The sequence below is a fragment of the Anticarsia gemmatalis genome, chromosome 17 (genome assembly GCF_050436995.1).
Source record: "Anticarsia gemmatalis isolate Benzon Research Colony breed Stoneville strain chromosome 17, ilAntGemm2 primary, whole genome shotgun sequence".
Taxonomy (NCBI): domain Eukaryota; kingdom Metazoa; phylum Arthropoda; class Insecta; order Lepidoptera; family Erebidae; genus Anticarsia; species Anticarsia gemmatalis.
The window spans coordinates 7,169,075-7,184,666 of record NC_134761.1 but is presented as its reverse complement, the minus strand read 5'-3'; the positions used below and the strand labels follow the sequence as shown (position 1 = coordinate 7,184,666).

General features: G+C 32.3%; 3 protein-coding genes across 4 annotated transcripts; 1 reads left to right on the top strand and 2 right to left on the bottom strand.

Moving 5' to 3' along the window:
• Positions 1-179: 179 nt before the first annotated feature.
• LOC142980191 (ribonuclease kappa-B-like) lies at positions 180-1,365 on the bottom strand. The gene is made up of 3 exons (XM_076125526.1): positions 1,244-1,365; positions 572-688; positions 180-356 (listed from the first exon to the last, which is right to left on the bottom strand). The coding sequence occupies exons 1-3, from the start codon at positions 1,307-1,309 to the stop codon at positions 180-182; spliced, it is 360 nt and encodes a 119-aa protein (XP_075981641.1). The 5' UTR covers positions 1,310-1,365.
• Positions 1,366-1,817: 452 nt separating this feature from the next.
• LOC142980021 (ribonuclease kappa-like) lies at positions 1,818-3,812 on the bottom strand. The gene is made up of 3 exons (XM_076125288.1): positions 3,650-3,812; positions 3,448-3,573; positions 1,818-2,599 (listed from the first exon to the last, which is right to left on the bottom strand). Exons 1-3 carry the CDS (start codon positions 3,722-3,724, stop codon positions 2,498-2,500), a joined length of 303 nt encoding a protein of 100 aa, XP_075981403.1. The 5' UTR covers positions 3,725-3,812; the 3' UTR covers positions 1,818-2,497.
• A 479-nt stretch (positions 3,813-4,291) lies between these two features.
• rush (pleckstrin homology and FYVE domain containing family member rush hour) lies at positions 4,292-15,573 on the top strand. Of its 2 annotated transcripts, XM_076124997.1 has the most exons (9): positions 4,292-4,383; positions 4,579-4,643; positions 5,620-5,821; positions 9,658-9,783; positions 10,592-10,698; positions 11,383-11,551; positions 11,856-11,953; positions 12,766-12,840; positions 13,751-15,573. In XM_076124997.1, exons 1-8 carry the CDS (start codon positions 4,368-4,370, stop codon positions 12,823-12,825), a joined length of 843 nt encoding a protein of 280 aa, XP_075981112.1. In that variant the 5' UTR covers positions 4,292-4,367; the 3' UTR covers positions 12,826-12,840; positions 13,751-15,573. The 2 variants fall into 2 exon arrangements, with proteins under 2 accessions (XP_075981112.1, XP_075981111.1); XM_076124996.1 differs by lacking the exon at positions 12,766-12,840.
• The last annotated feature ends 19 nt before the right edge of the window (positions 15,574-15,592 follow it).

The window sequence follows — 15,592 nt, the reverse complement described above, 5'->3', positions numbered from 1 at the left end:
AAGCCTATAGACTAAGGTGCAAGACTTAAAGCTTGACGCAAACTAATTATTTCTCTGTTCTCAACAAACAGCAAAGCATAATCTCCTGCATCATAGGCACAGAGGTGAATGCAATTAAAAACTCGCTTTTAATAAAACTACCTTTATTCAAAAAACGATGGTAAAATAAAGTTAAATATTTAATATTTCTTTTTCTTCTTCGAGGGCTTGGGAGGTGGCGGGTTGCAGAGGTATTCTTCGTCTTCTAATAGTTTTGCTTCTTGAGCTGCTTTTTTCCTTGCTGATCGTATGCACGTATAAGAAAGGATGAGAGTCACGACGTATAATGACATAGCAATCCAGCAGTTGATCGCCACCTTAAAACGTTAAGTTTAAATTTAAGTTGCCTTCTACATTATAAGTATTCTCGTTGTCGTCTACAAGACACTGGCACGACCGACGGGTTTACTCGCTGATACTAAAGACCGGTGAAGGCTGATAAATAACAAAGATCGACATCGAAACATAAGTAGAAGTGAATTCCTGTGCAATTAGAGAGAATGAGTGTTTATAGGTAGTAAGTAGGTGTTACCGTATTATAATTCGATTTGGTTTTCTGTATGAAGTCGTCGTAATCATCATATTCGTGCGCCTCGGTGTCATGTAGAAGAGTGGGTGCTTCTATGTAATAAAGTATTCCCATTAAAAACTGCAAGGATATTGAGAAATATGAATTAATCTCGTTAGATAGTTAAATAAATAAATATAATAAATAAATATTGTTGGACAACTCACACACGGTCATTTGATTCCAAACTAAGCAGAGCTTGTACTATGGTAACCAATTAACTGATAAACATACTTATATACTTCTAAATACATACTTATATAGATACATTAACATCCAGGCTCAGAACAAATACTCGTGCTCATCACACAAAGATTTGTCCCGGGTGGGATTCGAACCACCTTGCTATGATTTTTCTCCAGCTTGAGTTACAATTAAAATACTGTCAGGCGTTTTGCCGGTAGGTACGGTACTAGATAAAATCATGCTGGATGCGTTATTTTTTTATTTTAGACTAGTACTGACACTTTTGATAGTCAGTGATGCAGAGAGACGCTACCGATAGTTCGAAAGGTTGGGCCAATAAGAAGAGCTGGCAAGAAACTCTTAGCCACTCTTTATAAGTAAGTGCACAATAACAGTTTACTACATGTCAAAATTTAAACTAACATTACAATTGAATATGTATTAACTTACCAATTGTATAACACCCCACCAGCTTATTAGCATGCAACATATTCCGCAACTCATCAACGCACTCATAGCTCAAAAAATAAATTGGAGTCTCAGAAAAGTGATAGGTTGATCGACGCCACTTGACGTCATCAATGACTTTTCTCATCATCTAAGTTTATGGTGTGATGTGGCATTGTACGACAATTCTTAAATAGGTTGTACCTACGTAACTACATTTTTTTGGGGTAGGTAGGTACCTACACGGTAGGTGTAGGCATGTAGGTACTAGAAATGACCGCGAATAGAACATTTTTAAGTTAGTTTGAAATTACAGAAGGTAGAAGGTAGACCACCAGTGTGTCACTACTATAATCACGCCGCCGTTACAAACGTGCGAACTACGTCATCATCAATAGAATGAAATTAATGTGACAATGTGTAGATGACTTGGTTCGCACGTATGCAATGGCCCGAGTTTAGTGCTAATAAGTAGCATAACATTACGAATTTCGAAAGCGGAACATTTGAGTAAAAGCTAAAAACCAATAACATCAAATAGAGGAGTAGGGTATACAAGTAAATAATAAAACAACAATTAACATCAATACTTTACTTCAAGAAAAACTAAGCATTATACAATGTACCTACAATTATAGATATATATTATGTACAATTTTATAGCATTCATTCATAATAGTAATACTTATGCACAAACAAATTTTTGAACTCAATTCGATACATTGATGTTTTTATCTGAACCACTTGATACTTAAATTACATTAAATTTGCAGCAGTGTTAACTACATAAGGTTATAATTATTCTTAACATTGTTTTTTTTTAAGTATAATAAATAGATAGGTAGGTAAAGCATTGAAATCATACAGTGGGTTTGTATTTTTTTTAATTCAAACAGTTTTAAATAACAATTTTTGATATGAATATTTAGTACATATCTTCATATAATATACTCTACAGTTCAGTGATTTTGGTTGCTAAATTAATTACTAATTATAACAACCTTCATGCTATATGGTGTCATTTATATATTGCTACTAAGTTCCAACTTGTGATGCAATATTTGTAAATACATTTTTCTCACAATCCATATTTGAATTGCTAGAACTAGAGGAACAATATCAAAATATATTTTTTAGAAGACTCAAGAACTATTATAATAAATTAAAAATGGAATGGAATTAACAGTAATATAACAACATTGTAACCCCCAGAGTCTCTGCACCCATCATGAACTTGTTAATACCTCTCAAGGAGTTTTACATACTAACTGAGGAGCGGTTATTCATCCAGAACTGGTGTCCAGAGACAACGAGTGTGATCACATATAACAGGGCGGCAATCCAGCAGTTGATAGCATTCTGAAAAAATAATAATGTGATTTTTAGTTACCAACTTCTAATAACCTATAAAGAACCTATCTTCAATCACTCTAATCCAACTTGTAATATGGTATTAATTAGAGTAATTTTCAAATAAATTGTAATTTAACACAAAAAGTTATACCTCAGTAGCTTTATAACGAGAGTAAACTAAGACAACTATAGGATAAAACACCAGTTGTGATAGATTTTCCCTTTACATTAAAACATAAACCATAGTTCCTTAACACAAAAATAAGGAAGTGATGTTGAATTAATGGATAAATAGGAAAATATGCTTGGGGTTTTTGAAATCACAATTGTGAAAAAACATAAAAAAAAAAAATTATCAATGTGCCAAATTTTCAAATGTATTTTTGAGAAAAACTTTAGAAAAATATTTGATATTAGATTCCAATCTGTAATTTTTTAATATTTACATGCAATACTCACACAATCATTATGAAAATTCAAAGTATTCTTCAAGTGCAATGACAACTTTTGATATTACTTCAAGTTCACAAAACAAAAGTCAGGTGATCATACTGCCAAGGACGGTTTTGACAGATTTGAACAGAATTTTGCAGAGATTTAATTTTTATTTGCTGAGATGCTAATGTTATTTCTTTCTATTTAAGATATACAACATTTGCGTTAAATGTACCTTTTTAATTACTTATCTGGACTGCTTACAGTATGCAAAACTCATTAGCTCAACAAAAAATTGGATGGAACCTGAAGTACCCCAAATTCAGTAATTCATATACATCAATCATTATAGACTGGAGAGGCCTTGTGATTGTAATATTAGTAACGCAAGATCAATTAGAAAGACTGATGTGACTCACCTGCCTGTATCCAGCTTCTACGGTAGCAACGAAACTATCAATCGAGTGGTGGCCACCTTCTGCTTCAAGAGGGAGATCTTCCAACAGAGCTACAGCTCCGATTTGATAGAAGACGCCCATCAAAGTCTGAAAGAATCATACACAAGTGTTATCATGGCAGGGCTTGTGATTACCGTGCATGAAAAATGAAGGTTTTACTTACCAACTGTATGATTCCCCAGACGCTCAATACGAGCCCGCATAGCGACAGCTTAGGGCCACAGAATTTGCAGGCCATTTTGTCCGTTTATTTATTAGAATTACGAACACTAAAATTAATAAGTATCGACCACTAGCTGTCAGCTGGTGTCAAAAAATGGATCTCACATGATCTTTGCTTTGTCTATGGTGGTTGTATAACTTTTTATTAGCAAAAACGAAACACACGGAAATTATAATTAATTATTATCTTTAATGAAAGTTACACAACTGACCAATTTTATTTACAATACAAACAAATATTTTATAGTTATTTAATAACATCAAATTAATTTAATAAGTTTTACATTAAGAAACTGTTTTTGAACCCATAAACACTGCATTTTGGAGAATGGAACGTAAAATAAAATTGCCAGCTAATGTTATTGAAATTGGCATAGTAGGTTTAAAAATAATACATAAATAGATCATATTTTTATTAATAAAGTTTTTTTTTTAAGATATAATAATGATTACTCTGCCAAATAAGGCATTAACTTACTCAGTTAATTTATATACTTCCTTTGTATTCGCCACACCCTAAAAATCGTAAATGTGAGTGATCACAAGAACGACATTAAAAATTTTACGAAATAGATGAAACTTGGGAAACAGATGTGGCAACACTTTCTATGAATGACACATTTTTCTCGGTCGTATCTACGAGAAAATAAATTTCGATAATGGTGGACCGTTTAGGTAGGCAAATAATTGTTTTTGATCAGTGCAAAAAGCAGAAACTAATCAGAATACTGTGATGCATTTCGTGTGTGATAATTTATAATAGTTACGTGGGTGATCACTGTCATTGTTTGCTTGGTCGCTCACTTTCCTTTGACGTCAAACTTTTGTACCGTACTGCAATTTTTAAGTAGGTAATTTTCTTTTTTTCAGTAAACAGTGAGGCCAATGCTAGGCGAATTGCAATGGTTGAGAGCTGCTTCGGCAGTTCTGGACAGGTGAGCTTATATAGTTGCAAAATAAAAGTTTTTCCTAACTTTATTAGTTGGGTAAATGCCGTCGTATTATCAACCGACAAACTGCAAGATAAAATCTTCTGTGCATCGAGTGGGATTGTATGAGTGAAGATATCAGTGTTTATCATTATAATTTTTCATTATTGTGACCAGTGTTGAAACTTTCTCGTATTTTTACATAACTTTGTACTTGAAATACTATTTGGTCAAATATTTAATTGAATTACATAGATTAGGACTGATAATTCGTCCCTTTATCACGGAGATTATATCTTGATATGGTTTCTATGACTAATAAATTAGGTTTAGGTGTGTTGAATGTTAAAATTACTTTGTGTTGTTGGAATATTTTGAATAAGAATATAATTTTTTAAACATTGAAATGATTGGTCAGTTCTAGAAACTGAGATATGATGTTATAAATCTGTACATTGTATCAACATTCTTATCAGTGCTGGTATGCCAAGATATTATTATTTATAGTCTCTAAAATGTAATTGATTGTACAGTTTTTTTGTGAAATACTAGTATTGCAAACAAGTATGATGTTTGAAAGCAAAGTAATTAATTGTTTGATGTATGTTTATATACTGTTAGTTTAGTCTACGAAATAATGATGAGGTACTCTAATTCAGTGTAACAATTTACTGAGTGGTTAAGGATTAATTTTGATTTAACAAAACATAACTGTTCTTTACTTTAGTAGTATATAAACATTTATCAATAAAGATTTTATCTGATGTATCTTCATAATTTAGCACTTTATATCTAACTGATAAACTATATTGTGGAGTATTAGTGCCCATATAAATATTTTAGGCTTCATTAACATTACAGGACATCATTATTATTTTAGATATTGATTAATCATGAACAACACAAAATATTTTAGTTAGTTATTATTGGCCTAATTGTTTTTATATTACATAGTTTTATATTTCTGATGTTTTGTTTGTAGCCCTTGGCAGAACAAGGCAGGGTCCTTGTGGGAGAGGGTGTCCTAACAAAGATGTGTCGCAAGAAACCGAAGGCGAGACAGTTCTTCTTGTTCAACGACATTCTTGTCTATGGAAACATTGTTATAAATAAGAAAAAATATAACAAACAACATGTTATCCCACTTGAGGAGGTCAAACTGGAGTCATTGAAAGATGAAGGACGTAAGTTGAATCTGATTTTAATTAAAATTATTAATTTGTAACTATAAAGTAAGGTTTTTCTGGTGTTTGTTTTGGAATTTATATCCTTACAATAAGATAGAATTTTTTTACTATAGTCTGACAACTTAGAAGACAGCCTCTTACAGACAGATTATAATTGAGATTCCTGAGTATTTCCAAATTTCTAAATTATGATTTCTTTATACCTCTACCAAAAATGGACTTCGCATATAAGGCTCTATTAAGTTGTTTAAGTTAGAGAAGCCACTATAATCACAAGTAAAACTGTGGGGCACAATCAGTTTCTAACAATATCTACGAATGTTAATACTCCGTAAGCAGTTTAAGCAAATTCGTAGTATTACACAATTATGTAGAATAGCACTTTCAGGTCAGTTGACTTTTAAACTGGCAGTTATGAAATTTACTGAATATATTAGCTAAAAGTGTGGCTATGTGTGTTAAAATACCTCTTGTAATATTGTTGGCATGTGCTAATGAACTTTGAATGAAATAATGATTTAAATAGAAGCAAAGACATGGGCAATTTGAACTAAGCTATCGTTTTTACTAACTGATATAAAATTGAAGATTTATCGGTGTATTTTTTTACAGAGAAAACTCATTATAATTAACTATAATTTCTAGAGTATCATGAAACGAATAAGTAACTTTTCATTATTTGTGTTTTCAATATTAACTTATATTATTATAAATTGATTTTGTGGCTAATGGTCCAGTGTGAAAAAATGTATGAGCACGGAAAGTTTGCACAGGAAGTTTGCTTTGGTCTCTGCCTACCCCTATAGTAACAAAGTGTGATTTTATATATGTATGAACAGTTATTAATTTAATTCCTGTTCCCAAATGCCAATTGGTAAATAGGTCTCATGTAGCTTACGTAAATGTATTGCTTATTGTTGTAGTGGAGTTGATATGAAAAATAATGAGGATAATTAATTAACAAATCGTAAATTAAACAATGCATTTAACAGTTTAACATAATATGATGAACAAGCATTAGTACTATTTTCACAATGACATTTATTTTATAAAGCTTAGTCATGTAATGTAACCAAAACAAAATCCTTTGTAGGGAAAATCCCTGAAGCGTTTAAGTGAATACTAATTTCACTAGTAGCAAAAATAAATTAAGGAATACTTTTATAATAAAAAAAAGTAAAATAATTAACTTTGAATTTTCGGACGCCAGCGGCTGCGTACGCGTGAACTTCAGTTTCCCCATTTTCACAACATTTTAGATTCTATTAGTCATAGTGTGCCTTTAGACTTCCTCAATAAATGGACTATTTAACATAAATTATTTTTAAATTCGAACCAAGTTCGTAGGATTAGTGTGTTCAAACAAACATGTCTAATATCATTAGATTCATTAGTATAAATATTTAAAAATTAATAGTATTTCAATTATTATTATTGTCACTCATATGTGTAAAGATACATTAGTAACACATAATGTGGCTTTCTAAGACCCGAAGGTGTTAGATAAAGTTCTGAGATATCAGCTTCAGAAATTACCCTCAACAAACTAACAAATATTGTTGTCAGTTCTTCAAACTTGTATTAACTTTATTCATATTAATGTAGTAGATATCACCCAGAAACAAAAATTAGTCATAACCTCAGTTTTAATTTAAATTATGGCCACAATGTTAGTCAGCATGGGGAATACAATTCAGCTGCTTATATCCTTTTATTTAATACCTAATAACTTGAAAATGATATAAATTGGCACCTCCCACTTAAATGGTCCAGGTTTCGAACCCGAGGCAACACATCAATGACTTTTCGAAGTTATGTGTGTATTATAAATAATTATCACTTAATATTATGGTACAGCAAAAATAGTGATGAAGCATTGCATACTACAAAAATAGTTAAATTAAATACATATTCTTGAGGGCATGCAAAGTCACCAACCTGCACTTGGCCAGTGTGTTGGATTCAAGGCCTAACCCCTTCCTCATTCGGAACCTTGCCCAGTTGTGGGATAGTAATTGGTTAAAAACATATCTATATAATATGTATACTCTGAGACTGAAATATAAGCTATTTATTTCAGTATATAAGAAACCAATAGCTATAATTAGATTAAAATACCAGTTTTAAGACACATAGTGCTGTAGAAACTTTCTATATAAAACAAGTATATTTAAATGTTATATACTAATTATATTGTATTCATTTTACGGTCAGTATGAGTCATTAATGTGAATGGCCTGTGAATCATTGTTACATATTGATAGATGTATGTTGACATTGATCTTTGGAAGCCTGTGTGACTCAACTGTAAATAATACTATTATGCCATGAGTAGCTGTTGACAACCTGTGATAATGATACTGTGAACTGTCTAAATAATCTTGATTCTGCCTAAATACTAATTTATAGGTGAAAATCTTAAGTATTTGGGAAATACAATACATAATACAGAAAATCACGCCTGTTATATGCGACGATGTAGGTGTTTAATATAAAATCCTATCTATGAAATAATCACGTGTAAGTTGCGTATAAAAACTCTTCCCTAAAAAGTAATTTGGCCGATCTTCGTCTGAGTCCTTAATATTTTTATTTTACTTAATCGTTCGAGTCGTAAACCATGGCAGCATAACAGAGATAAATTTGCATTTATATTACTTAAATGTGAGTTATAGAATTAAAGGAAAGAAAGATATAAACAGTTTTTGTAATAATAATAATATAGTATAAACTATTTTAGATATTCAACTCATCCTATAAACGTTATCAGTAGTAAACCCATGAATTTTATCAGCGGTAACGCCGGTAACACCCCACAAATCTGGCAGTTACTGGAATTTCGGCTCTTATCAATCTACTTTATATCAACTACTTCCTACCTATGAGTGGGATATTACGTCACGATCAAGTATGATGAAACTTTTTTTATGTTTTTTGCGGGCATTTTTGCAGCTGCATTAACTTTATATGGATAAGTTATTTGGATAACCCATTGATAAGGTTCTTTCTGCTCATTTAACGCAAAAGTTTAAATAGTCGCAATGTACAACTCATAGATCGTATTTTTAATATCTCTCACAGTCCACATAGGAAATGTTTATGTGAATCAAAAATAATTTTATTGTATATTTAGTACTAGCTGACCCGCGCAACTTCGTTTGCGTCACATAAGAGAGAATGGGTCAAGATTTTCCCCGTTTTTGTTACATTTTTTATTGCTACTCTGCTCCTATTGGTTGTAGCGGGATGATATATAGCCTATAGCCTTCCTCGATAAATGGACTATCTAACACTGAAAGAATTTTTCAAATCGGACCAGTAGTTATTGAGATAAGCGCGTTCAAACAAACAAACAAACAATCAAACAAACAAACTCTTCAGCTTTATAATATTAGTATAGATTACAGAACTTTTGTATCTGTTATCATTTTAAAGCTTTTCCCAACATGATTCATTCTTATTAAAATGTTTTCTCTTGCTGACAAATAATTTTATACCAAATTGATTTTATGGTTATTCCCCAGTATTCGATTTATTTTACACTAGCTGACCCGCGCAACTTCGCTTGCGTCACATAAGAGAGAATGGGTCAAATTTTTCCCCGTTTTTGGAACATTTTTTACTGGTATTCGGCTCCTACTGGTCGTAGCGTGATGATATATAGCCTATAACCTTCATCGATAAATGGGCTATCTAACACTGAAAGATTTTTTCAAATCGGATCAGTAGTTTCTGAGATTAGCGCGTTCAAACAAACAAACAAACAAACAAACAAACTCTTCAGCTTTATAATATTAGTATAGATTAATTTCTAATTGTATTTATTGTTTCAGAATACCGCAACGGCTGGTTGATCCGTACTGCGTCAAAATCATTCGCCGTGTACGCCGCGACCGCTACTGAAAAGGAAGAATGGATGGCACACATAGACAAATGTATAGAGGATTTGCTAAGGAAGAGTAAGTACTTTATGGTATAACTTTAATACTAGATCAGAGATAGTTATTCTAGTATAAGTTGTATTTATTTTGTATATTCTTTTTGATCTAATTCAACCTGTATTCGTGAGTCATTTCTGATATTGCCTTTAGGCTGCATTAGACTCATGTTAACTATGGATTGATTTTTTTAGAGACCATGCCTAGCTTTGGCTTAGATTCTATAGAATAAGTAATACTATAATTCACTAGTACATGTGAAAAAATATTGCGTTGTTTATGCTCCACTAGAAAATAAAAGCAATTAGTTTTTCAATCAACATGTTGTCTATTTCTGTAACTAAACAAAAAGCGGTGCGTTCCGCCTATGGACTTTGTAACCACATAGATTCACCTGACAAATTGGTTAACTGCTTACTCGCGCGCTGCATTTCTAATTACTAACAAGAAAAAACAAAATGCAGATTATGCCACACCGTTTTTACATGTAAAATACAAGTCACGTATGTATATCACGCGCGAAAATTTTATATGTCTCAATACAAGCCGCAAGCCGCAGTTGCGTCAGCTACTTTACGCGGGCTTTAACGTATGTGGAGAATCTGAACAGATTAATACGATAGGTGAAAAAGAACAACTGACTTCTATATCTATAGTAAACTTTTATAATATTGTACTTTTATAATATTAAACTTTTATTATATAAAACCCTATTTTTCTAACTTGACAATGTATTTAGTGCCTTTATTATATGCAGTAGGAGTTATTAACGATATAATTTGCTCTCGAGTACGAGTGTTGTGTATTATAAACATGATTGTTTTGTCAGGTGGCAAGCAACCGCCGTCGGAGCACGCGGCCGTGTGGGTGCCGGACAACGAGGCCTCCACCTGCATGCACTGCAAGAAGACACAGTTCACTGTTCTTAACAGGAGGGTGAGTTGCAACAGTATTACTTTCTTTATAGATTTCGTAGATGAGTAACTGAATAGTTTTGAATGGGTGGAATTTTATAGAGATTTGGATAATTTATTTTGTAGTATTGAAAACAAATGGAAAGTCTTTGTCCAGCACAAACAAAATATAGGTGTAATAAATTACATGCATGTATGACAGTTTGTATGACATTATCAGCAAACGAATGTTAGATCAACACAAATGTGTTGACTCAACTTTTAAACTTAGCTTATATATATTTAACCTATCCGTGTATCTATCGTACGATCATTTCATTTAGTTATCTAAATATTGTCCCAGTGCGATAATAAAGATAATGCTCCATTACCAAATTATGATAACGTAATATACAAATATACAGTCTGTTTTATTTACGTTATGTAATAGTTACGGCGAAACACTTTAAATTCTTTATTTTTTCTTTCTCGAGAAAGGGTTACTAATCTGAGAATATTATATTATGTCCAGTCTTGTACTCGTTTCGGTAGAATACCGCCTACAAAAATCCAAGTTACGAAATTGTTTCCTTGTAATCAAGAATCATTATGATATTTTATTCAAAATGATTACATATTTTTACTTTACTAAAGCCATAGATAACTAACAAAATTATTTTGTTTGGATTTCAATACTTAAAAGTTTTGTGTAATGTTTGTTGTGTAGCATCACTGTCGCAAGTGCGGGTCGGTGGTGTGCGGGCCGTGCTCGTCGAAGCGCTACATCCTGCGCGGACAGAGCGACAAGCCGCTGCGCGTGTGCCTGCAGTGCTTCGACGAGCTCAACCGCGAGCGAGCGCGCCCCATGACCGCCGCGCCCGCCAATATCACACCAGGTACACTTTTAACTTTTAATATTCTTTTTAAAAAAGAGCGCATGACTAAGTCATAGGTTATGTGCCCTTTCAAAATAGCGTATCCGATTATGATTTACGTATACGTGCGTATACGCATTTTTGACAATTTACTGTAGCATTTTAATTTCTATAAATTTTTAGGCTTTTATAGAAAAATATTTTTTTTCATGCCATTCAAGTTTTAATCCAAATCAAATTTCTATACTCTTTGTAAATAACCTACGGCGATAAAATCGCTATATTTCCTTGACTTTTATTTGTAACTTGTCTTTTTGTGGTACAGTGAAAGTAGACGCGGCGGGTTCAGGCGGCGACTCGTCGGGCGACGAAGACAGTGACGATGATGACGACCGCGTCACCGCAGAGGAGAAACACGACGAGGTAACATACAAACATACATTAACACATATGCACACATATTGTAGGGGAAGATAGGGGCCGGTGCTGTTGTGAACAGTTTAAGTCTCACTACACTTTCCTTACGAATAAAAAATGTTATACTTTCTCGATATTTGTTTCGATAAATGTTGATAAAATTCATGAGTTTTGACTCGTTAACTACGAAACAAGGTTCTCCGGTGATTCTTTGTACGTAATGAAAACTGTCTGTAACTGTGCCCCATAACAAAAACGGGTGCTAGGCAAAACAGCAAATATGGACAATGGACATTATGTGTTTAGCAAACCTAGCACAATATTTTTATATTTAAGAATAAAATGATTTTTACAAAATTATAATCAAAACATGCCCCTTTCGATGTCACTTGAGGTGTAGTGAGTTTAAAATGTGTCATAACAGATGGCGTTACTGTCACATCAATGGTACTAGGCAGTGCACAACATGCTTTTATTGTGACTTACTATAAAAAAGTATTTAGTTCTCTATTATTTTATTATATTGTATTTAATATTGTGTAATAAATCTGCAGCTTTCGGGAACTACGGACTGTACTAACAAACTGTGTAGTTTGGCACCCTTATTCTACAAGCAATATTTTTTGCATATTATAATAGATTGTCGCGACTTTATCCTAATAACGAGAATAAATATCTCTGTTACCCCCGTGCAATCAATATTTTTTTCAAAATTTATTTGTTATAGTAAGTTTTACCTCCGTTATTTAGCCTGTATTGTTGTATCCATCCAGTTTTTTCTCTTATATATTTGGAATACAAAAATTGTTTATTTCTAGGGTTTTACAAGTTATAATGGTGTCAAAAACGGATATGGAAATAAAGTCACCACAGTATAGTACAAATTGAATTGTGTAAGTCTAGACAAGATAAATGCTAGAGGCGTTCAATCATGCTTATAAAAACTGGTATTATTTTTATTTGATGTGTTGTTTTATCCACGTTTTCATACCTCTCATCTTTCATAAGTTTGAGTACGAATAGCATCGATAACGTCACATTTTTTGAGTTTGATAACATTTTCAGGGATTTTTTTGTGTGCTAGACTAAGTTGTAAGTTTTGCTTGATCAATTTTTGATTCGAATTGATTAATCAAAATTTGTTTGAAGAAACACATCAGAAACACGTATATAACTTTTTTTTCTTAAGACCTGTCAGTGATATGTTTAGTACTTTTTTTGTGTCTATGTGTTTCTGTACTGTGTTGAGTTTGGGTTGTAAAGTCGGTATTCAGAGATTTAAAATATAACCTATCTCACGATAATAGATTTCAAAAATGCCAAAAAATGTCGCTACGCAAAGTCGTGAAAAAAATATTACGGCCTCTTTTTTAGCCCTTGCATAATTTTGTTTTTACAGGCTGGGTGTACCCGTCTTCTCAATGTCTCTGAATACCAGCTTATGTTTTTCATTAGTGTCAATAGATTTCACTAATTCGTTTGTCGTGTTGGTTTTTTTTTACTCATACATAGTGTTATTCATAATCATGTTTGATTTCACATACCACCAAGAAGAGTATTTGAAATAAGATATATGCAAATGTTTACTTTAAGAGATGTCAGAGAATACTTGTTAGAATTCACCTCGATTTCACTAAAACAGATGTTTGCAGTTCAAAATGCAGTATAGTATAAACCTCTAATCTTATCTTTGTAGTCAATTATGGATTTAAACTACAATACCCACTTCACTTTTTATCACCCGGGCACGGAATATAATTACATTTAGTTACGAAAATTTAAATCGTTATGTTTATTTTACAGCCAAAGTTCTACGGTGACAGCGATAAGACTGAAGAGACCAACAATCATTCGTCCAAGGATTCCGCGAAATGAAAAACTTGTCCAAGAGACCACTGTCCATTACAACATTAATCAATTTGTATACTCTGTACTATAGCAACCTTACCTGGTACAACTCTAGGCCGCATGCATCAGTCTTCTTGCTCGCTCTTATGAAACTACCTACTCACACTGTTAAGGGATCAATTTTTATTAGATTTGTCAATACTGTGATGTTATTTCGAATTTCTTTCAAAGATGATGTATGCGTACGGCCCAGGGTTACACCAATTTGTATAACCAATGTAAAAATGAACACATCTACGTGTTCAAAACTCCCTTTTTATTATGGACGGTCTCCGAGAGTTTACCACAATGGCCTTCTAAATTTTTTTACATTAGGAAAATGTGCTAGATAATATCCTTTATAGTGGATTAATTTAGTATATCGCGTAAAATTTTATACAAATCAAATACCACGACCGTCCCAGTCGTGGTTCGTAAAATATGATTTTGATAACGAATAACTAAAACGCGCTGGACATTCAAACAGCTTTAAACCGCTCAAAAGTGAACTGAGATGGAGTTTTTGTTTAGGTTTTAAATCATATTTATTATTTGATAATAAGACATCATGGTTATAAGACGTTTTTAACAATATTTAGGCTTAGTCATGTTATGTCAATATATTAATATTTTACATACGTTAGTTTATTTTATTGTAAACTTTTATCATGGTTTATACTTGCTATTCTAAACATATCCGTCGTAACCGAAAAGGGTGGCAAGCTAATAAGACTGTCAATTTAACGGCAGCTCATATTGAATAACAAAGCCTATAATGAAAACTGGGTGCTCATAATTAAGACAAATATAAAATAGAGATAACTAACACCATGCATTTCATTATGATTCATATAATATAACTGCATTTTGTAAAGCAATAGATTGCCACTCTTTTGTATTCTTCGGTATAAAACAGATGCGTCATAGAATACTGAAATACATTTTTCCGCGTCTTGGAAATGTAATATGGTACAAAATGGTTTTTTGTCTGATAATTTTGTTGTCAATCAACTTTGCGTCCCTAGGCGGTGGTACGTCGGCCTAATCTATTTAATATTTTGTATTGTAGTAGTCATATGAAAATGTAAAGGCGCAAGAAACGTGCAGAAGACTTTTCTCTAGTATTCAATTTCAATTAATCTATTTGTAGTTTCTCGTAGAGTTAGACCTTCTGTGCGCATCTTCGCAACTTATTTTGATACCAGTTTATTCACCAAATTATAAGACAAAAGGCTTGAAACTATTCTATTAGGAAATTGAAAGTTAGATAATTCAAAGGAGCAGTACGATGTACTAAGAGATGATCGATTGTTCTAAAAGACATGTTAAAATTTTACCCAGTAGGAACCATATCCTGCCCACGTGGTATGATCGTATACTAAGCGAAAATGTAACTTTGTTGCTATTACATTTCTAAGTAGCATCACATAATTCATAAATTGTATACAATCCAAACTAATTTTAGATTTGTATGTATATTAGATTTTTAGATGTTAAGAGGTGCATTAAGTTTGTTTCGATGGAAACGCGGTTTTTATGTTTAGGTATTTAATACGAAGCTTGCAAACACCATCAATGTTTATAGAATATTCGTAAAGAAATTATTTATTAATTTAACATAGGCCTAGTTGTTAACGATTTACACAAGTTGTGTTAATTCCCGTAATACTGGTAAGTGAAAATTATGTTAATAAGATATTGTTTAATTTTCAGTTGACAAATATAATATTTTTTAAAACTATTATCTTTTATTTTTTG